Source organism: Carcharodon carcharias, chromosome 14 (genome assembly GCF_017639515.1).
Source record: "Carcharodon carcharias isolate sCarCar2 chromosome 14, sCarCar2.pri, whole genome shotgun sequence".
NCBI classification, from domain to species: Eukaryota; Metazoa; Chordata; class Chondrichthyes; order Lamniformes; family Lamnidae; genus Carcharodon; species Carcharodon carcharias.
The window spans coordinates 142,547,477-142,563,714 of NC_054480.1; the positions used below are offsets into that span (position 1 = coordinate 142,547,477).

The 16,238-nt window shown below is 38.5% G+C and overlaps 1 protein-coding gene across 4 annotated transcripts in view; it reads right to left on the minus strand.

Moving 5' to 3' along the window:
* Positions 1-16,238, minus strand: part of LOC121286800 (BTB/POZ domain-containing protein 2) — a 36,217-nt gene that overhangs the window by 18,497 nt on the left and 1,482 nt on the right. The window contains exons 2-3 of one of the 4 annotated variants that reach the window (XM_041203846.1): positions 10,798-10,954; positions 6,753-6,926 (exon numbers count right to left, since the gene is read on the minus strand). In XM_041203846.1, coding sequence (XP_041059780.1) covers positions 6,753-6,926; positions 10,798-10,954 — 331 coding nt within the window. Of the gene's footprint in view, positions 1-6,752; positions 6,927-10,737; positions 10,955-16,238 lie in introns of all 4 variants that reach the window. The other 3 variants (XM_041203845.1, XM_041203848.1, XM_041203847.1) reach the window with 3 other exon arrangements.

The following is a 16,238-nucleotide window of genomic DNA, read 5'->3' on the forward strand; positions in this document are numbered from 1 at the left end:
TCCTTGAGCATCCTTCAAAGGACTCACTGGGTATAGTAGGACTAATAGATTTGTTCTTAAAAATGATGCTTCACTATTAGAATTGAGTGATGCTAGTACTATTAAATTAGATGAAGAACACAGTGTTTTAGACAATGAGGAAAGTGAAAATACAAAGAGCAGCTAGGTCGATGATATCTGCCAGGGGGGTCCCAGGGAGATTGGACATGAGTTGTACAAGCCCCTAGCCCATGATTTTAACAGCTTGCTGCACATTGAGATGCTTCCCATGTGCTGGAAGGAAACTAATGTAGTCCCCATCTTTGAAAAAGGTGACAAGATGGACATGGGTAACTATAGGCTACAGTTCTGATAAAGTCTTGACCTGAGAAATTAACTCTTTCTCTAATCACAGACACTGCTTGACGTGGGTATTTCCATCATTTGCCATTTTCATGATATACTATTTGACCTTGTATAACAGGTAGAATTAGTCAGGCCTCAATTGAAACACTGTTAGATCTTCATACAGTGCGTGTTATGGCTTTGAAGAGTGCAAAGGAGGGCCAGTGGACTAATCTCAGTATAAAGAATCTTAAGTTATCAACATATGCTAAAGTAATTGGGAATCTACATTTTAAAGAAGCATAGGTTGATGTTTAAAAGCAATAGGAGTGGGCCATATAGTCTCTCAAACCTGCTCCACCATTCAGCAAGATCATGGCTGATCCTCAATCTTATCTCCACTTTCTTGCCTGACACCCATATCCCTTGGTTCCCTTCAATTTATTTTTAGAACTCTATCATAGCCTGGAATATACTTAACGACTATGCACGTACAGAGGAAGAGAATTCCAAAGATTTGCAACCAAACAAGCGAAGAAATTTCTCCTCATCTCAGACCTAAACGATCGATCCATTATCTTGAGACTATACTCCCTAGATCTAAACTCTCAAGTTAGAAGGAACAGCATCTATCCAGTTCAGCCCTCTCAAAATCTTACATGTTTCAATGAAGTCACATCTCATTCTTCTAAACTCCAGAGCCAGTAGAGCCAATCTACTCAGAGAGCAGCCCCTCTCATCCCAAGAATGAATCTAGTGAACTTTTAATGTACCAGCTCTAAGACAAGTATTCTTTTTTAAGTACTGAGACTGTACACAGTACTCCAGGCTTGGTCTCAAAGCCCCGTTTATATTATTAGATAAAGAAGGGAACAGAATGTGTTCCTGTTGACAGTTTGTTCCATTTAAATAGGCTAGGGAGGGGTAGCACAATTTTAGGTTTTGCCACGCCTGATCTGAGTAAGATGTTCGGAGATGATTCTTTTTCCCAGATAACAGTGAACTTCTGGAACAGGCTGCGGTCTTGCACAGTGACCGATTGGTTGAATTCCTTTAAGCAAACTCTTTTCTGGTTGGGGCAGACATCACCTCTTCAGAGGCAAAGTGATCTTCTAGAGGGGCCAGAGAGGAATCACCCAGAATTTTCCCCCCAAATTGATCTGAGTTCTTAATCTGGTTTTTCACCTCCCCCAGGAGACCATAAGGCTTTGGGTGGGATAGAGAGTGTTTATACTGTGATACACAAGGTATCGCAATCACGTGGGTCAGGCTGGATGGACCAGAAGGTCTTTACCTGTCCATCTTGTTCGCATATCCCTATTGAAAGAACAAAGGTTTGTATTAATGTAAATGTTGTGGCATTGCTCTATATAGCTGTAAAATAATGCTAATATCACTTTTAGCTCAACTAAAAATGGTACACATAGGTATCAGTTCATCTTCCGTCACTATAACACTTATACTAACCAATATAGGAAAAAGCTTAATGACTCTGGGGCCTCATCTGAAGGCACAAATGGGTTACAGCTTGTGGCACCACACTTCAAATTCAGCTATTTAGTATGTAGTGTGCAAAAGTTGACTTGTATCTACTGGAGTAGTATCTCCAAAAAGTAATGTTTTTCTTTTTGTGAAAGGGGCAGAAGGAAAAAAGAGAACCAGCAAAGGGGTTAGATAAAATTGCGTCCCACACCCCCATTTGCCCCTCCCCTTCCTTCTAAGAGGATTGCATCATGTGACCATTCCCTGGGCAGCCTTCCAGTACCTTGCCCAATTTGCCATTTTCCCATGGGCAACAAGTGCTGGCAGGCAGGCTATTCAATCTTAGATGCATGATGGTTAAGTCCATTCCCATTCTCAGTATCCAACAGAAGAAAATGATCAGGAGTGGATATCAAGATTGGTATTTACCCCACTTGACCAGAAGCTAATTGCAATGTTCCCACATCCCCTAACTCAATACAAGCCAGGGGTAGAATTATTTTGGAACAGGTTTCCTATTTTCTCCTTTTCTTGCTGATATGGTCTAGTGTCTTTTCAGTGAAGTACATCGTTAGTTTTAGCCAACACAATCAAGGTGAAGATGTTAAATTTTTTAAGATTGAAGACACTTCCTAATGGTCCATTTCAGCAATCTGTCAGCCCAGGCACCTCATCCTCAAATCCAAATCAAGTAGACAGAATTGTAGGCAAGGTAATTCATAAGGACTGATGGTATAACATGAAGGTTAACGTATGGCCAACCAATCTAAGCCTCCTTCCAGTTTTTTTAGCTGCAATTTTGTTCCTCACAAGCAGAACGGAGAAGGTACCAGGACACAAATTAAGCAGTTGATACCAGTAAGCCTGGTACGTGGCACGAACTTGGACAGCTAGATCATCAAGGAAGCCAACACATCACTATATATTTTGAGTAGTCCCTGCACTGCTCTGAAGGCAGAAGTCTGGTTCATGGGCTTAGAACAACAGCTGGTGTTAACTGGAAGCCAGGTGTGTGAATATGCATTTATATATCTCAAGTTCATTCCCCACTCACCACTGAGTTGCAGAGAGTTGAAGATTTTCTGCTGAAGCCCTGCTGCTCCAACAGGTAGATTTATCATGACAAAAACAGAATTACCTGGAAAAACTCAGCAGGTCTGGCAGCATCGGCGGAGAAGAAAATGATGCAGTTGCAGTTTTAAATGTTGTCATTCAGTAATGTGTAGAATAACAACAACAAACATTTTATGGTGCTCAACATGCTGCTTGCAAGTATCATGCACACATTGATTTACAGAATCTTTCAGATCTAACTGGCTCGAAGATTGAAGATTGGAATAGTGTCACTTGGGACTGAATGCCTGACAATACTTCAGGGCACAGGTGATCACTGATCGCTTAACCTGGCTCACTAACAGCACCTGAAGGGGTAGACATGTCACTAGAAGTAGAAACTCCCATGACTTTGCTTTAGATTGCCATACACGGTATCCCCTTCAAATCACTGCACTGCTAAATCTGACTCTTTTATCTGAACACAGACCTACTTTATACTAGCTCCACAAGTCTACTGTGAGATAAGGAAGCCAGATTAAAACAACGTAGAAGCTGGAAAATGGCTCATGAATGTTGACTGCTTGGAATCAAACTTAAAATAATGTCAGCTTAAAGCAACTAACAGTTTACTTTGTAACTGAATATGGCTTTGCACTTGTCAATAAGGTGAAAACTTGGGAAGGAATAATTGGGACTGTTAACAGGAAAAATTGACCTGCATACAAACCATTTGCATGATGATCTTGGATAAGTTAACATGAAAGCTTTTTTTTTTAAAAAGTTACTGTTGATTTGAAATTCTGTAGTGATGATATGCTTTATGATCAGAAAAAAACAGTACTGACTAATTAAATCAAACTATAGGCTAAGGCTACTCTACAATGCATACATTAACTGTACAGCAATAACTTCTGTAAACATGCTGTATTAGTACAAATAATTCCTAACATAATCCTTTCAAACTTCCAGGAAAATTCATTGGAAGCAGTAGTAGTCTTCCCAGCCATTTTCTTTTAGTGCCAAGTGTGACTGAATCACAGTAGGCACTTCACCACAACTGAGAGCATCACATTATGATGACTGAGGAGCGGCACACAACCTACAGCCAAAAGAAATGCTACCTTGAAGCAAACAAAATTTAATTTTAGTTATAAAACACATATTTGCCAGTTCCTGAATAAATATCAGTGGGCTAAGAGGTTTCCTACTTAGAAAACAGACTACAAAAAAAAAAAGGCCTAAGAATCAAAACACAGACTGATTCATCAACAATAACTCATTAAATAGTAAAGCTGAAGTCTTATTCCTGTTAGTCAGTATTGCATTCAAATACTGTTTATGTACATTTCAAAATTGTCAAAACTTAGCTAAATACAAGCTGAAAACATACAAGACTGTTAGCCACTCACCTGTTAAAGGAGGATTTTAAAAAAGAGTATTCTTGACACGCAAGCTTTAAAGGAGTATTCAATACTGGTGATTTCAAGAAGAGATTGAATTTACCAGTTTTTTTTTTAATGCATTCGAACAGAGAACATCGCCTGTATCAGCAAAAGCATACCAGGCATAAAAAGATCTCAGATTCAAATTCTGGTTTGTGCTGATTTAGCTGATCTCATTCAGGATAATGGATTCAGTTAGTCTTAAAATATCCTGAACATTCTCCTGTTCATCGAACAAACCCTAAAATATCCTGAACATTCTCCTGTTCATCAAACAAACCCTAAAATATCCTGAACATTCTCCTGTTCATCAAACAAACACTACCACATATGGGTAGAGACAGGTACAACTCTGATACTGCCCTTTCAACACTTTGGAATAGTCTTCCAATGGTTCCTGTTTGAATTTGCATCTGAAGAATGGCCACAGGAGGAAGGTACTAATGCCACAGACCCTCACTCCAATATGAGTCAGAAGAGGGACAAAATTTGGGAGTTGGTGTGATGGGCTGGGCAGGGAGAACTCTTCCTAATTATTGACTGGAGCAGGATGGATTAATTGAGAAGGCAGATCAGGAGTGGAGCCAATTCATCTCAGGCAGAAAAGGCCTGAGTTTGTGTGCCAGCTGACAAATTAAGTAGAAGATACTTTTAAGATGTATAAATCATTGTAAAGATACATAAGTAATATAGAGAATATTTTAGATTGTTTAAAGGAATTTTGAGCTGAGGAGAAATTCCTTCACACACGACTGTGAATTTTTTGAACTCTCAGAGGGCTGTTCATGCCCCATCCTTGAATATATTCAAGGCTGGATAGACAGATTATTGGTATCAAAGGAATCTAGGGATATAGAGAATGGGCTGGAAAGTAGAGTTCAGGCAGAAGATCAGCCATGATTATATTGAATGGCAGAGCAGGCTTGAGGGACCATATGATCTACTCCTGTTCTTATTTATTATGTTCCCATTTTATAATTGAGAGAATTTTGTAAATATATTTAGACAATGGTTAGCATGCAAAAGGTATGCTGGGGTCAAAGCAGAGGAGTTCAGGCAACACTTCTGTAAAGAAAATGAATGGCAGATGTGGGTTCAAGGCTACTAAATTTTAGAATGTGAAAGATACAGAACCAGGCATAAATCATCTGTATTAGACTCAACAGCTGAAACAGCTAAGCACAAGGACTAGCTCAAAGGGAAGTATAAATAAATAGTAAAAAAATGACAAGAGAAAGCAGCCAATAGTGGAGGCAGGAATTTGTTTATAGTAAGGAAAGGCAAATGACTAACGCCAGGACTAAGTGTTGAATAGGCCCCAGATACTAGATAACATGATAGGTGTTAGAAAGATGATATGTAAATCCAGAATGGTACTTGCAATTAAACCAAAGTAGGACAAGGGGACATAAGTTTAAATTATTGAAAATGCAACTTGAAAAAGATATCAGTATGAAATTTTTGTACTCAGAAGGTGGTAAATGTTTGGAATAATATACAAATCCCATGCTTTCCTTGCACATACTGTGGCTACACCCTCAGTCTATTTGCTTTGATTGTGTGATTCTTGTCTCTGGTGCATATCCTTGCCTACAGAGCATTCAGCGATTGTGAACCTACTTTGTCCCCAGGTCCCTTCCCCTGGCTTTCGTTTTGCCCATCTGGAAAAGATTCTCAAAACCTATTTTACACCCTCCAACTCATTTCCTCTCATGGAAGTACCTTGGAAGGCTTATTACATTCAATATAGCATTTAATAATATTGTTGTAATCTTCCTGGCGAACATTACAGTCAAGAATATTAATGTTCAAAACACAGCTGGAATCTATAATAGGGTTATATGTCATTAGGACACAAGAGAGGTGGGTTGAACGGCCTCTTCTTGTCATCTTGTTACTGGTTTGGCATTAAAGTCCATTTCAACATATCCCAAAGTACTACATGGCTCACTAAACAATTCTTTGCATAAGTAAGTGTGACACCATGTAGACCTTGCCTGTCCCCAGTGCTGTCTTCATCAAGGAGTACCTCCATCTCCCATTAAAACCCTGAACAATTGAAATACTGAAATTACCAAACAATTTTTAAAGTCTACTTTCAAATGTCTAGCAGTTTAGATTGTAATCAGGATGGAATGCTCTTTTAATGGGGTGATCTCATGTAGCATAACACAGATTAACAGAATGCAGAGTTAACAGATTTATGCAAAACATTACACTGTGCATTCTATACAAGTGTATCAACAGAAGTTTATTATTTTGCCATCAAAAGTTCCCACAATTCAGTATAAATGCAGTTATATAGTTACAGGTGGTGGAGAGAGAGAAAACAGGGTGTAGATAAAAATTTATTCCCTTAGTTCAGTAGTTTTCCCCATCACCCCTTCCAGAAATAAGTCCCACCAGCATTTTTCCACTAGATTGCTTTTCAAGTCTCTCCTGCCCTACCTCTCCCTCTCCAACTTGGTCTCCTTCCTTAAATTCCTCGTCCCAGTTTAGTGTTTTCTCTTGATCCTCCCTGTTCCGTGGCCATACAGAAACTGAACCCTGGCATCCAGACGGCTGTCCCACGACTGCTTCGCCTGACCTTACGCAGGTATTACCACACATAGCTCTGTGCCTCTGCAATATTATTAAAAACAGTTGTAAAAACTGAAATTTTAAAATTTAATACCACAGCTATGTATGGTATAAAAAGGACAATTAACAGGGAATGGTAATTTTGGCACAGTAAACTATCCTACAACCCAAAGCTTATGATTCATCATTGTGCTTGATACTACTGTTTGCTTCCTATTAACTCACCATGTATCCCATATATTAATTATCCTGCCCTAACAAAACACGTATGGATTCTGAACAATGCTACGTATTGTTTTTTTTTTAGTTGAATTTTAGTGGATCAAATTTTCCAATGTTAAAAAGTACCATAGTTTTCCAGCCTTCCTGCCAAAACTAAAAAACTTAAGTCACCAAAGTTTGTGGCCTATTTGCTATCCCAGGGATACACTGCTGAACAATTTACCTGGCCTTTTCAGTGCCCCTCTCCACCTGTGACATTTTTTCCCTGCCAGGTCTATCCGTCTTCCTCCAGGTTGCTCTATGCTCCTTCACTCGGTATCTATGCCTCCCAATTCATACCTTTTTCCAATGTTCATTTCCTGCAAGGTTTATTCACTTTACTCCTTGTAAAGAATTTTCTTTGCTCAACTTCTGATGGCGTTATTAAAATGAGTGTTATCTATCCTAAATGCCATGTAAAACTATTAGCTCAAAACCTTCAAGCTAAAATCTGTATTTTCCAGTAAGTTTGCAGTGCACATGCTTTCTTGCAAGGTATATGTGCCAAGATATGAATTGGAAAAGATTTAGGAAATCCCAATTTTAATTCCCTATGTAGGAATTTTAATTCCTACATTGGAGAGACCAAACGCAGACTGGGTGACCGCTTTGCAGAACACCTTCGTTCTGTCCGCAAGCATTACCAAGACCTCCCTGTCGCTTGCCATTTCAACACTCCATCCTGCTCTCACGCCCACATGTCTGTCCTTGGCTTGCTGCATTATTCCAGTGAAGCTCAATGCAAACTGGAGGAACAGCAGCACCTCATCTTCCAACTCGGCACTTTACAGCCTTTCGGACTGAATATTGAGTTCAACAATTTTAGATCATGAACTCTCTCCTCCATCCCCACCCCCTTTCTGATTTTTCCACCTCCTTTTTGTTTTTCCCAATAATTTATATATATATATTTATTTTCCCACCTATCTCCATTATTTTTAAATGTATTTCCATCCATTGTTTTATCTCTACCTTTTAGCCTTTTTTGATTCCTTCACCCCACCCCCACTAGGGCTATCTGTACCTTGCTTGTCCTGCTTTCTACCCTTAATTAGCACATTTCTTCAGATAATATCACCACCTTCAACACCTCTTTGTCCTTTTATCTGTGACATTTTTTGGTTATCTCCTCTATCCAGCTCTCTTGTCCCAACCACCACCCCCCACCTTAAACCAGCTTATATTTCAACCCTTTTCTATTTTTCCTTAGTTCTGTTCAAGAGTCATGCGGACTCGAAACATTAACTGTGCTCCCTTCCACAGATGCTGCCAGACCTGCTGGGTTTTTCCAGGTATTTTTGCTTTTGTTTTCGATTTCCAGCATCCGCAGTTTTTTGCTTTTAACCCAATTTTTAATGTTTTAAAAATGTCATGTTGGTGTTTAGACACAAATTCCACAGGCTTACCCAATACAAAAATATCCCAAAATCAGAGGTTATGCTGCATGATATCAGGTGTTTACAATGAAATCTGCTTAATTTGCACTACAGCTGGAAGATAGTTAGTATAAACAGGTTAGGACAGTTACACCTGAACCTACTGCACAGGAACCTACGGCTTGGCAACTATCCATTTATATTACTGTATTAAGGTACTTCAGAATTAAGAACAAAAGAAAGACAAGTAGACTATAAGGTCGCTCGAGCCTGCTCCACAATTCAATATGATCACACCTTACTTTCCACTTTAACACCACCTTCCCACCCATTCCCCGCATCCCTTGATTCCCTGAGGCACCAAAAATATGTCTATCTCAACCTTGTATCTACTCAGCAAAAGAGCATCAACCACCCTCTGGGTTAGTGAATTCCAAAGATTTACAACCCTTTCAGTGGAGAAATTTCTCCTCCTGCTAAATGATTGGTCTCTAATTTTATTACCCTAGCCAAATCAACATTTTAAATAGATTCAAAGCTGGTAACACCTACAAAAACCCCTCTACTTTTCCCCCCGTTTCCTCGCATTATGCAACATCTGCATCCAACTAACAAAAAGTCCTCGGCTAATGCAGCTTTAAGCCAGTTGCAAGGTGACATGTGAGAACAGCTAAAAAGTATAGGCAGGCTCACAATAAGCTTGTGGATAAGTGCGCCTAGTGTGGTACTGAGCCGTAAAGACTCACATAACTGGAACTGGCGATGGTAGTCTGCCAATGCTCTAACTCTGGACTTCATGGAAAATCACAGTTCCAATGAAAAGGTCACCAATCTGAAATGTTATCCCCATTTCTCTCCACAGATGTTATCTGGTCTTGACCTGAGTATTTCTAGGATTTTCTGTTTATATTTTAGATTTCCAGCGTCTACAGTATTTTGCCTTTGTATATGAAGAATGAGGTAAAGGTAGACTACTGAACTCTAATGCGGTGCCACAGCTTAACTGGCCACCTTCAGGAAAGGGGAGGAAAAAGGGCTAGAAAAGTGGATAAAAATATAGTTGCTTAGTTATGGAATTGGATTTTAACAATTTTTTTGCCAAAATCAACTGATTACTTCTAATGAATAATAACATGATTTGACATGGGAATCATTGGCGCACGTAACAGAACTGCACTACCAAAACTACTTTTGAGGAACAGAAAACTTTAAGTATAGATTATCATGAGGAAACAACTAGGCTTGAAGCTAGCTTCATAAATATGCAACTTAGAAGCTGTGGTATTGTACAGCTACAATTTTCCTCCAGGTAACCAAATCAAACCAAAATACTCCTGTTGAATGTAATTCTACAGCAGACATGCCAAAGTTGTCACTCCCATTTTGGTGTATTGTAAATCTCTCTTAATGGTTTTCTTGTTTGTTGCCAGCGATGCTCACATCTCAGGAAGGCCAGTGTTGGTTGCCCATCCCTAACTACCATGAAAGGGGAAGATTTTTAAAAATATAAATGTCCCTCCCAACAATACAGTAAATTTATTAATAAAATTGCTTAGTCAAACAGACCAAGAAGGGTTAGTCTCATGATAGATGCTGCATTTGTTAATCTCAATTACAGATGGCAATACATCTTAATGACCTTGAGTTTTTGAGTGGAAAGGAGTGGAAGTGGAAATAGTGCATAGGATTGCTACTCCTAATACTTCTGTGAATCCTACTGCAAGTCACTGAAATTGGACAGGGAAAAAAAATCATGTTTTACTGTACATCCACTGCTCACTCCAAATTTTAGAGTTAATCAGTAAATTCTAACCGAACATTCCCAATCAGACAGTCACAATGTTTATGCAGGTCAGCTTTGAGCTGCTTGGTCATCATTCTATGAAATTGAACAACGAACTAGGTTTTTATTAAACTAGTGGGTCAACTGAATCAAACTGCATTCCAGCAATTCCTTTAATTAAACAGCCTTGCCTGAACCAGAATTAGGCTAAGAAAAATTTCCATAACACAACAGTGCAATTGGGTAGATCAAAACCAGTCCTGCTGTACTTATAATGCATATGTTTCATTCTAAAGAAGGCAGATTACACCAATACTTATGCATTAAATTTCAACTTTTTGTAATACTCTTTTTTTGGCATGGTAGCCAATATCACATGGGAAAAAACAAAACTGAAGGCTTATATACTTTGAGTAATAGGATCAACACTTACCATCTTTCTCAGTTTCTTCTGCAGACAGATATCATGCACGACATGAATGTTCCAACGTACCTGTGTAAGAAGCATAAACGCATTGTCTGCTCGGAGGTTCTTCTTCAAGAACTCCACACAGTGTGCTTCAAGGGCAGGTACTGCATACTTTTTAGCAGTGTACAGTGTAGTCATAACAGTTTCTGGTCCAATCTGGACTTCGTCAGAATAAAGGAATCTGGAGAAAAACACAAATATGTCAACAATCACTTTTCTGGAACTTCAAACATAAAATTAATATGCACCAGACCCAATTGTAATTCAGGCCTTATAAAATGGATAACAGACTGTCCTGTGCATTGAATTTGACAGGAATTAATTCATAATGATGGTTTCATACAATGCAAGTATATTATGCTTCGAATCAAAATTTAGTGTTTTCTCCTTTTGCCAAATTCAAAAGCAGGAGAAATCAAAACATGTCTTACACAGGATCTAACAGTTACACACACACACACACACACACACACACACACACACTCTCTCATAGATACTATCCTCTCTATTAGATCTCTTGTTACAGAATATTGCATGGGTTCCCAATGAACGTCGTTCACAGCCATCTAATTCATGCACAAAACCTGCAATTACACAGATCCCAAAGACCCAAATATTCATGGCTTCCTCCATTTAGATAAGCCATAATGCACTGCATATTAACATGCTTCTTTATAGTTTCCAATGTCAGTTACAGATAGCATACTGTATAATTATTTTTTTTTAAATAGCAGAGTAAAACAGATCTACCCCACCATCCTTTGTAAATGTTCTGTGGTAACTGTGACATTTAGTGATGTAATTAATATCTACGGTATAGCTATTCTAGGCATTGCATGCTTCAGAAATTTATTATGGAATATAATTGATTCACCTAATTGTTGCTTATAGACTATCCAACATTTTCAGAGTACCAAATAATCAATTTGGTTTAATGTCCTCCCAAAGATTACCTTGTATAAAAATATGGGAAGGTCAATAATAGTAACAGGAAATGCTCACCTCTAATAATTCCAATTAAGTAATTGCATTAAAATAGCACACTACGAATTTGAATTACCCAGTAATCCAAAGTAAACAACTTTGAATGAATAGAAGTAGACAGTATTGGGTGACTACATAACTGATAATACTGAAACCATGGAGTCTGAAGGACTTATAAAATATATATTTTATAATTTTTCTGTTTTTAGGCTAAATTCAAATCTCTGCAACCATCTTATCAAATTTCAGTAACTAAATAGACAACTCACACAGATAATACAAGCCCAGAGAGTGGCAAGTTTCCCTGGAACTTGTCCATTTGTTCCCTTCTTCTATTTCTTGAAGGGCTGAATGGCCTCCTCCCAAGTCCTATGTTCCTATTTGCATGTATTTATCATCACTGAATTAAAATGATTGGTTTCACACTTCTGGATGCCCCAAAATGCTGCTGTAATGTAATACTCAGTTGCTGTAGTTCAATGGAGAAAAAATAAACTCAACACGATAAAGCATATAGCACCATCTCTCTAATAAAATTGCAACATCACTGGCTGAATGCAGTGTGTGCATCCTATTTAACCTTATCCACAAGTGACAGGAATGCTTTTAAAAGGATAAACTGTCCTAGCAAATAACTAGACGGTATTTTTAGGTTCAGCTCCATGTTCGTGCGCCAATAGACAGTCACAGCTCTATCCCTGGATGCCAAAATGGTCTTAGGAAAGGTGAAATAACCCTATATGCACTTATTTTACTGGGGTTTTTGCCATTGTTGATCAAAGGCTAGCTGCGGTCTTTGTAATCTAGGCTCCTGTCTTTTGTTACGAGGGTTCTCAAACTCAATCCTGTAGTCTGGAAAAATGCGTAACACATTTCCTTAGGTTCGCTGCTTTTCTTTTAAGATTTTGTTAAAAGGCAATGCCAAAGCTACTGACGGTGATGAACAAGCTCAGCAGCCTTGCTGGGTGCACAATTAACAGGAGTAAATCTGTAGCTGTACTGTGTGCATGTCCTTTGGGTATAAAAGCTAGGCTTGAATTATCAGAAGTGGTAAAAACTGAATTTCTTAAGAAAGATCCACCAAACAATGCCATGTACACATTTGTATTATTTCATGTCATCAGTACAACAATGCCCTTAAAAAAATTAGCTTGAGAAATGTACTTATGCTACGTCAGTGGATGATTTTTAAAAACACATACAAATTGGAACTTAGTAGCTAGTAAATATCAGGGACAGCTCCAAACTATTCCTGTACATCTTCACCAGTAACCCTTCACAAATATATTGGCCTGGATTTTGCAGTAGTAATCACACCAAAAATATCAGGGTTCGCTGTCATTACCTTTCAAACTGAAAGCAACTTCTGGATTCCACACCCATGCAGTTAAACCAGGAAATCCAGAAGCTGCTGTCAGTGATTCTATGCTTCTCCAGCATGTGCACTGTTGAAGTTCTCCTATACTGCAAACAGGTAGAAATCAATGAACTGACAAGAGTTTCCACTCTCACGCTGAGTAACGCTGTAAAACCCTGGAAAAAGTTACAGTCTGAATGAGGTATGACTGTTTCCTTTTTAACCAATAAGTTCATAATTATTGCTAAACAGCTTCACTGACCCTGAAAAAGTAACTTCATATTTTTTGACTATCAAATTTCTCCATTATACAAAATTCCACATTTTAAAATACTTCTTTTTAAGAAAAGTTTATGATATTTTAGCTTGTGTCTCAATCTTGTTCCAATCATTTATGGCATTTTCTGTAAAATTAAAAGTAAAGGGACTCAGTTGCTTTTCCTTGCTGTCCATGAGAATACTTCAATATGACTGGTTGCTTAGCCTGCATGGTGACATCGTTGTTGCTGGGAATCTAGAGAACCCCTTGACTTGGTGCCACAATCAAACTGACGTCAGGAAAGTCCACATCACAGTGATCATTAGATCGCTGTAGGCAGCTTTCTTCAGGGTCAGCGGCGAGTGCTGTTGTTTTGCAGCAAACTGCCAAACCCAGCCCAATAAAAAACACAGAAATCAGACAAGATAAAAATGATTTTGATTCACATTTCTTGTTTAATCCCTGCTATATATTTTTTTCAAAAGTTAAACCGAATTCCCAAATAGAATCCTTCACCCTTATGGATCTTAGCATTTATTATTCCAAGTGATTGTTAGATTCAGTGAAAATAACATATCGAATGTCCTTTTGGGATTTGGAATGGTTCTTTTGAAGGATGTTAGGCCTTAAATTCAGTAGTGTGTTTTCATGCAGGTGAGTGATTTCTTAATTTGTCAAGTTTAAAATTGCAAAGTAACTATCCTGGTTCCAAGTAAAATATTTGTTCCGATGGGCACAAAATGCCTTCCAGCAACTAAATCAGAAAACAGTGTAGATCATCAGAATTTGAAGAACCTACTTAATAATCCTGGCAGATCAGCCACTATACAGTAGGAAAATGAAGTTAAGGCAGCATGCTCCAACTTGATTATGGCGTCAATAAAAATTGTTGATTAGTCTTTGCAAAATTATTTTTTTTAAAAATCAGAGAGTGAGGTCACTTAACATAATTCCAACAAACCAAGCAGCCTACATTTGATGCGGCCAAGAGCACCACTCTCTGGATTCACACTATCTCAATGAATTAGCTGCAAAGATGAAAAGCATGCAGAGTGCTTCTGACAAGTTACTCACTATGCATGCACAACACAATGTTGTCACATTACCAATTAATATTACCGTGCACAAAATGTATATGAAACAGGGCCATATATTTTTTTAAAAATCAAGAGGGTGCGCAAAAATTGCAGTCCTTCCACTAAGTACAGTTGGACAAGGGAGGAAGGCATATAAGGGAAAACAACTAACAAAATCTAGCAGGTTTAATTTCATTTAACCTTAATTCAGGGAAATTTGAGCCAAGGGCGTTAGCTGCTGGAAAAAAATATAGATGCAGCAACTGGATAGCTATAAAGTTTAGCATAAGTAAACAATTTTGCAATTGGTAATATGCTACTAAAATTACTAGCTTCTGGTTTGTGTACTGTTAATTTTGTATCGGAACAAATATTTTACTTGGAACCAGGATAGTTACTTTGCAATTTTAAACTTGACAAATTAAGAAATCACTCACCTGCATGAAAACACACTACTGAATTTAAGGCCTAACATCCTTCAAAAGAACCATTCCAAATCCCAAAAGGACATTCGATATGTTATTTTCACTGAATCTAACAATCACTTGGAATAATAAATGCTAAGATTTAGCAACTCTGCGCTGTCCTTTAGCACCTTGCATTTAGAGAGAGCCTTTAGCATAACAAAACATCCCAAGGCCCTTCACAGGAACATTGGGTCACTGAAGTGTCAGGAACATTTTCTCATGAATTCCACAAGTGTAAAAGTTATGGCTGGTACATGTATTATGTAATAACGAGCTACAAATGCTAATTTGTCAGAACTGTACCGTAACTAAAGGTTAAAGGTTCTTTTACCTGGATTGCTTTTTTTAATGGTGGTCAATAAATAACAACTGTATGGACCCTGGATGAGAACAAAATCAAATTCCTTAAATCCTCTGCAGCAAGTATCCCACCAACACTATCTAGCCCTTGCTCAACTGACAGGAATTTGTGCTGTGCATCAAAAGGTGGATACTACTCTGAATTGTATCCGAGTGTGCACCACCACTTTCAGGACAAGAGGGTAGAACATTGTGGGTGGCCAAAGAAGCCACTCGTACACCTAAGCAGGATTTTATTCCTTCTTACAATCACCACTGCTGGACAGGGGTCAGCTAATGAAACACGGTTGAAAATTTAGGAATATTGCTGCAATATCCACAAGTACCACGAACATGCTAATGCACTTATACCATTTCTTTTCTTTTTAAAACATTTTTCATATAGCTCTAACCACTGCAGCTGCCAAGTGGAGAAGGATAAGGAGGGCAGAAAGAGCGGAAACCCACATGCTGAGGGGGCTTCCCTCTCAGTCGAATAGGGAAAACGTACCTGTCCTATGTAATATTAAGTGATACAGAAAAAAATGTCACAGGTTCAATTCCTAGAGCTGTAACTACCCTCCCTAGCTTAAGGGAGGGGAAAAGTATGATCCAAGGTTCCAGATCCTGCTCAGCATCCAGTGACCCCCTTGCTAGAAAGTGTGCATCAACATCAGACAAAATCAGACTCAAGTGGAATGACTCCCAAGTTGAACAGCCTGCCAACACATTGCATGTATTTGTGAATAGTTTAGACAAAAATACTCGTGAAAAATGCTACCATTCCAGTACCACTAGCATCTGATAACATCAGATGTTTTAAATAGGCTTTAGAAAGCCTGGGACTGAAGGAATACTGGGATGAAAGGAAGCCATACAAACTTACAAGCTGCATCACGTTGAGCTGTGCATCACTGCACAATTTCGCACCAAAAGATCAGGAGAATGCATCACACCAAGGTGGCATTTACAGGATACAAAAC